The sequence below is a fragment of a genome, unplaced genomic scaffold, assembly GCF_019419815.1.
Source record: "Pyrus x bretschneideri cultivar Hongxiangsu unplaced genomic scaffold, Pyrus_bretschneideri_v1 Contig7, whole genome shotgun sequence".
NCBI lineage: Eukaryota > Viridiplantae > Streptophyta > Magnoliopsida > Rosales > Rosaceae > Pyrus > Pyrus x bretschneideri.
In genome coordinates, this window is record NW_025999809.1 from 8360516 (window position 1) to 8367696 (window position 7181).

Consider the following 7181-nt stretch of genomic DNA (forward strand, 5'->3'; position numbering starts at 1 on the left):
GGACAGACACGAACATCTTCCCCTGTTGAGTCCGGCTCATAACAAAATCAAGTGCAATTGACCGGGAATGTGAACCGGCCGCCTGTAGGACCGGAATCTAAAAGAAGGGAAAAGCCACAAAAGGCCCACACAGGTCCAACTGTCACCCGTCGAGGACTACGAGATCCTCTCTCTCCTCCCCATGTCACGACAAGCTCACCTACGTAATTTACACAGCTGCACACCCGCTGTTTCCACTCTCATCGTAAGCCATACATCCTTAAATATCAACCGTCTGTCTTCAATGCCTTGGATAAATCAACGGTTAAAATCCATCAATATTTCGAGGTGGTTCGCAGGAGATTATTCCCCTAAGGAACGTGAAGAAAGAGAGGAGGCAGGAGAGAGAGTTTCTCAGGAGAGCTCCATAAGAACCTCCGCATGCTTTCTCACAGTTCTCATTTTTTTTAATTAAAAAATATAAAAAACAAAAATCACATTTGGGTTCTGGTGGTGGGCTGTTCGGAGTCCCCAAAAGCTGCTTAAAAGCTTCGTGCTTTTTAGGGTTTTTCATTCCATTTGCTTCCGACGAAGAGAGAGTAAGAGGGCTCCGATCCGATCACAAATGGCGGCTTCTTCTCTGCTCAGATCTACAGTCTCAGCTCCGTTGATCGAAGCCTCCCGCCCCGACCTCTCAGCGTCCGCGTCCGCCTGTTTCAAGGTCTGCTTTTTCACTCCCCTCAGCTGTTTGTGGCGAATCACCACCTAACTGTTCCAAAACGTCGTCGTATGGCATCAAGCATTTCTGAATTTTGTTGTATATCGGTATATTTCGTATGTGAAACAAAGGACTGAAAATGTAGTCTTTTGAATAAATTATTTGATTTTTTACCAATATTTGTTATGAAGTTTAATGCTTTGAATTTCTGCTTGTATTCAATTTTACAAATTTTGATGTTTTAGTGTCTGTGGGCTGATATTGTTTTGAAATTTTAGTAAATTTTCTTCTTTTATTTAGTAGTAATTTAGTTAAGTTTTTCTAGCTTTAAATAGCTCTATGATTTTTATATTTTTTATAATTTTTTCTGAGTTATTTCATGAAAAGAGGAAATCAGTACTCGCTAAAGCAATAAATAGCAAATGCAGTTTCTATTTTTCTCTGTTTTAATTTTGTGTTATTTGATGTTCAGGTGTCAAGCGTCGGGTTCAGTCGCAATCTGAACTGTCCCAAGGTGCAGTCATCCATATTTGGCACTTCCATCCCAAGCGGATCATCATCTTTACAGTTGAGCAAATCAGTCTCATTTAATCTGTTTTAACTTTTTGGTTTTTCGATTTGAGGCTTTGTTTGTAATAGATTGTGATATATGTTATGTTTACTAGGATATGCAGCGCCAGGAGCGTCCAACCCATCAAGGCCACAGCCACTGAACTGCCACCCACAGTTCAGAGTAAGAACTCCAAAAATATTTTTCAAACACGGAATTGATTTATATTGCTCCGAAGCTTACTTTTGATTGGTTTGTTTTGTTTAGAATCAGGGAGTGGTGGGAAGACAAAGATCGGAATCAATGGTAAGTTCGTTGAAGTTGTGCGTTCTCTCTTGCTTGTCTGTAGGCATGACTGATGTTTTCTTTGCTTAGTTTAGGTTAGTTTGATTACTAAGTAATAAGTTGTTTGACTATAATTTCAATATTACTGTTTTTTCTTTTCTCATTAGCTTCTTTAATTGTTTCTGGATGCTAAACAATTGTTAGCTGTCAGTCATAGTACTGCTGATATATCAATAACTCACTATTTACATTTTACTAATGTTTACATTGTCTTGGCTTAGAAAGGGTGATGGTATATGCTGAAATCACTATTCCTGCAGGTTTTGGTAGAATCGGAAGGTTGGTTCTAAGGATTGCAACCACTAGAGATGATATAGAAGTGGTAGCAGTCAATGATCCTTTGGTTGATCCTAAGTACATGGTAAGCAATAAGGATGTAGCATTAACAGTGTTTATGTCCAATATGCTAATTTCCATTGTCATAATTACATAGCACATAGTGCCATATCGTTGCCAGTTGTTCTTTATGTTTTAAGATTAGAGTGATGTTCATTAGACAGTGTCATCTCTGTTTGGGTATTGAAAGCTTGACCGCACTAAAAAAGTCTTATGGAATTTGTGCTTAGATGCGGAACAGAGTCAAATTATAGGAAGTGTTATATTTGAACAGTTTCCAATTACCCTGTTTTTCTTTCTATTAATATTGGTACAGTTGATCTTGTATGTAGTAACTGAAAGATTGAAATTTTAGATATTTTTGTCAGTTATTTTCATGCAAGTATAAAGTAAAAAATTGATGATTTTTTTCGTGGGTTTTCATTTTGCTCCCTTCGTATACCCAGTTTCAAACTTATTACTGACAATAATGCTCTTGTGTTTTTCCTTGATTCTTATGAAGGTTTAATTTTCCTTTCATTTTTTCCATGTCCAGGCTTACATGTTTAAGTTTGACTCTACACATGGAATATTTGATGGATCAATTAGTGTTGTGGATGATTCCACCTTGGAAATAAATGGGAAGGAAATCAAAGTTGTGAGCAAAAGGTATTGTGCTGTGATTTTCAATAGTAATTTAATACTCTAGAGAACATTGTGGACAAAAGAATTTTCTTTTCTTATTGTAATAGTATCATATGGAGCTATTTGTTTTGGGATTAACTTCTGAACCTTATCCAGAGATCCTGCTGAGATTCCTTGGGGTGATTATGGGGTTGAGTATGTTGTTGAATCTTCTGGGATTTTTACAACACTTGAGAAGGCGGCATTACATAAAAAGGTTTGTTGCTTTAAGTCAATTTTCTGCACTGTTTTGCCCGTTACTGGCACACCAAGTTAATCTCTGATTGCTTCTCTTTTGCAGGGTGGTGCAAAAAAAGTGGTAATATCCGCCCCATCAGCTAATGCACCCATGTTTGTGGTAGGAGTAAATGAGAATAAATACAAGCCAAATATGGACATTGTTTCAAATGCAAGCTGTACCACCAACTGCCTTGCTCCTCTTGCCAAGGTTTGGTTGCATCTTATAAATTATTGATATTAATTTTTGGCTCTAGTATAATTTGAACTATCATTCAGGATGTTAGATGTTATCTAAAAACATGTCTGCTATTATATCTTTTTCCTTCCAATTGTAATTCTTTTTAGCATTGGTCACCAAATAGTTTGTTATCTCTATTATGTCAGTTGCTAGCACTTCATAACAAGCTACGGCCTCTTGCCATATCTTACCTCATTAAATTTATTTTGTAGGTGATTCATGAGGAATTTGGTATTCTTGAAGGTTTGATGACCACTGTGCATGCAACTACAGGTTTCTCTCTCTCTCTCTCTCTCTAAAACTCAAGTATGTGCGTTGTAGATCACTTGTTATGGGGTTTAACTTACTGATGGTTTTACGCGTTCAGCAACACAGAAGACAGTCGATGGCCCTTCAATGAAGGATTGGAGAGGAGGCCGAGGAGCTGGACAGAACATCATCCCTAGTTCTACTGGTGCTGCAAAGGTACTATACCTGAAATTAGATTCTTGGTGGTACTAACCTAAGATATTTTGGTGTTTTAAATTATTTTCGGGGTCTAAAGGTACACTAATCTCTTTTGTTTCTTGGAAATGTAGGCAGTTGGAAAAGTTCTTCCAGAACTCAATGGAAAGCTCACTGGTATGGCCTTCCGTGTCCCAACTCCTAATGTATCTGTCGTGGATTTAACTTGTCGACTTGAGAAGAGTTCTTCATATGAGGATGTCAAAGCCGCGATCAGGTATGTGTTCTGCATTTTGTTTGTATAGTATCTGCCTTTATGCTTCTTTCTTACTCCCTTCTTTGAATAGCTCATTCACTTTGATATCTTACATGAAGGTATGCTGCTGATGGGCCACTTAGGGGCATCCTCGGATACACAGAAGAAGATGTTGTCTCCAATGACTTTGTCGGTGACTCAAGGTAGGATCCTTTTCTTTTTTCTAAGCTTTCTTCGAAAGGAAAGCAGCACTAGCATGAATCTACTGGGTAAGATTCAGTTGTGGAAGTTCTTTACTGATCTGTCTTTAATTTATTCCTCAAATTCCAGGTCTAGTATATTCGATGCCAAGGCTGGATTGGCACTCAGTTCCTCCTTTGTTAAGCTTGTTTCGTGGTACGACAACGAGTGGGGATACAGGTAAACACTCTACGCTTTGCATGCATATTACAATTTTGCTGCCCACGGTATCTGTTAATTCAAAGTCTATGGTGTCTAATTCAATGCGTATGACTAAATCACGCTTTGTATTTCTTACAGCAACCGAGTTTTGGACCTCATAGAGCACATGGCGTTAGTGGCAGCATAGGTATTGGTTGTCAAAGAGTGCCTCCGAAATTTTAGCACTTTGATGCTTGCTATGAGTTTGGTTGAAGAGTAGTTTATACACATGATCTCGTTTTTATTGAAGTGGAGATTTAGGCGGACATCGCATAATTCTACTTGAAAATAATGGAAAATTTGATTTGTATGATGAGTTCCCAGCTTGTTTGGGCTAAATACATCATCTATTTGTACACGCATCATAATATACCGCTCTGTTGAAGGGCCTCTTTCCCTTTCTGTCCAAGAAAAGTCTTAACGTGAATGATCTCATAATTTATCCGTAACTTTGTCGGAAATTTCCTACCATCTTTGCTTCGACAACCAAAGTCCAAAAGTTCACCCATCACCCTTAGGTTGGGAGCAACTTTCATGACAGGGACAAGGTTCTAAAAGAAGTCAAGCACTAGTCAGGCGGCGCATTGAGGTATAGCGCTTAGTCGGTCCTAGGTGAGGATTTTTAGAATAGTGGACAGGGGTACACCGTAAGAAGCCGGCTCGTGTCAATTATTCTTTTTCTCGTACTTCTCTTGGCTGCTAGTATAGTCTCTTTCCTTTCCAGTGAAATTTTCTCTTTTTCGGCCTTAATCTAGACAATCATTTGGGAACTTGTCTTGCTTCTCAATTCAGGGATTTTGTAGAAAAAAATGCATACAGACCCAGGGTCGACCTAGTTCAAGGCTCAACAAGCTGTGCCTTAGAGGCTAAAAATTAGGGGTTAATTAAAAAGCCTTTGCAATGGAAATAATGCTACTTCACGAGATAAAATAAAAATGCGCTTAGTTTTGTATGGCTAAGTATCATTATTGTTAACATAGATTCAGCTTGAATTAAGTTCTAGTAAGGCCTTCCATAGTAGTTTGAGTGAGTGTAACGCATATATATAAGAACAAGGTAGTATGAGTTTGATACTTATAACAGTAATGTTACACTAGTGTGAGTTCAATTAAGTGTGTGAGTGATACTTTGATACAAAATAGTTTTATAATTGGTACCACACTCAAATTTTTCGGCCTGCTGTACAGGTGTGATTCTTATATGAGTTTAATACATTGGTATCACACTCACTTTTTGGCTTACTGTGAACATAGTGGAAGGCTAAGTTTGTATGTCTAAGTAGCTATGTCACCACAGTTGAACCGAAAAAAAAGAATTTGGATCTAAACTTTTGAGATTGTGAAAACAGATGGATAAATTGTGCATCAGATGTATTCGAACCACAAACTAAACATAATTGCTCAAAATCAGGCAATCCAATTCCCACCAAAGTCATATGAGCTTGAGCTGCACGTGTTAGTTGTCGATGTCTCGTACATAAGCACTGCGATTTGCTTAATTAATTCTTCGAGATTTATTATGAAATCCTCTCTTAATTCTCATACAAAGCATAGTCGGATTTTATTTATTTAAAAAAAATTTAAAAAAAAAAAGCCCAGCTCTTCCAAACAAATAATCTTTGAGGTGGCTATTTACAAAACTTCAATGCATCTCATATACTATAAGTATGGGTGTTTAGTGGCAGGCATGGATACAAAGCTCTTTGGCTTCATGTGAGAGGGAGAATCATGTTTTCTGTTAATTAGGATTCTCATTAATTATAGACATCTATATACTTGGATATGGTAAATCTCATAAAGCTAAGACGTTCAATTATTTTTTGTTTGGCAGATGACCTACAAATTTTGCACTTTAGTGACAAAAAAAGAACAAGTTCTTTAGAGATAGGCCCTTACAACTCATATTTCGGAACTGAGTTTTTGGAGGCTACGGCCCAAAGTAGAAACCATGAGTTTTGTTGCCATCTGTAAATTCTTCTTCCTCTAGTGTGATGGTGAGAAGGAAAATTTTGTTTGATAAGCTCTTTGTATGATTGATAGCATCCATGAAAACCTCTGAATTGATAATTGATACCCTTTGTTTTTTTTTGAAAGATCAGTTTTGGTTTATAATCTCGTTGCCTCTCATGAACTTTTATCTGTCATAAGACAGAAGGAAAATTGGATCTACATATATGCAGCGATTGTGCATTCGGCATGGAAAAGATTGTGATTGTGTGGATATCAGTATGATTTATATGTGATATTTAATTGAGTTTATACTGCCTCCAGCCTTCCAGCATGTTCAAAAGTTCAAAATATATAAAAAGATCAGTTCACGTATAAATTTCATTAATTTGTGATACCAAAATCTCAAGCATCTTATTTCATTATAATACGCATATAATGTTCCTTAATATAAATAAATTTCATATATCGTTATGATCACTATCGCTACCAGCCTACCACACTAATTGCAGCGCCTTGCAATTTGCATGGTGGGCTATTATTTTAGAAATAAAAATAATATAATTTCATGGAGGGCAAGGCTTGTTGCACAAACAGAGGAGTAAGGAGCATTTGCCGCCATCGTAACCGTGCCTCTTGCATTTTCTGACGCAGGGAGGTGTCCTGGTGCATCCGCCGATAAGTTCTGTACAGTCCCCGATTTGAATAGCTTCAGTATTCTTCACTGTCTCATCTGCATGTGAATAATACAAATGATATATAAAAGATTGATTAATAATTTAATATGCAGATGATATATCATGCATTCACTAACTTTTGAGCTTCAAAATAAGCTTAGGGATAAAATATTAACTCATCATTTAAGGTAATTTTAACTGTTAAAAATTAAGCCCTCGGGGTTAATTAATAGGGACGACCGCGGCCTAATGATTTACGAAGAAAATAAGTTTCGAGTTTGATTTCTTCCAATATATGTTTACTAATTGTTTGTGTGAGAGGGAGAGAATGAGCATAGTTACCGGAAG

At 37.2% G+C, this 7181-nt stretch overlaps 1 protein-coding gene across 1 annotated transcript; it reads left to right on the plus strand.

Moving 5' to 3' along the window:
* Nucleotides 1-416: 416 nt before the first annotated feature.
* Nucleotides 417-4612, plus strand: LOC103941710 (glyceraldehyde-3-phosphate dehydrogenase GAPCP1, chloroplastic-like). Its single transcript, XM_009351908.3, has 14 exons — nt 417-700; nt 1170-1264; nt 1363-1430; nt 1515-1553; nt 1853-1953; nt 2464-2576; nt 2709-2808; nt 2893-3039; nt 3282-3342; nt 3437-3534; nt 3648-3790; nt 3889-3972; nt 4100-4189; nt 4310-4612. Exons 1-14 carry the CDS (start codon nt 605-607, stop codon nt 4356-4358), a joined length of 1284 nt encoding a protein of 427 aa, XP_009350183.2. The 5' UTR covers nt 417-604; the 3' UTR covers nt 4359-4612.
* Nucleotides 4613-7181: the final 2569 nt, after the last annotated feature.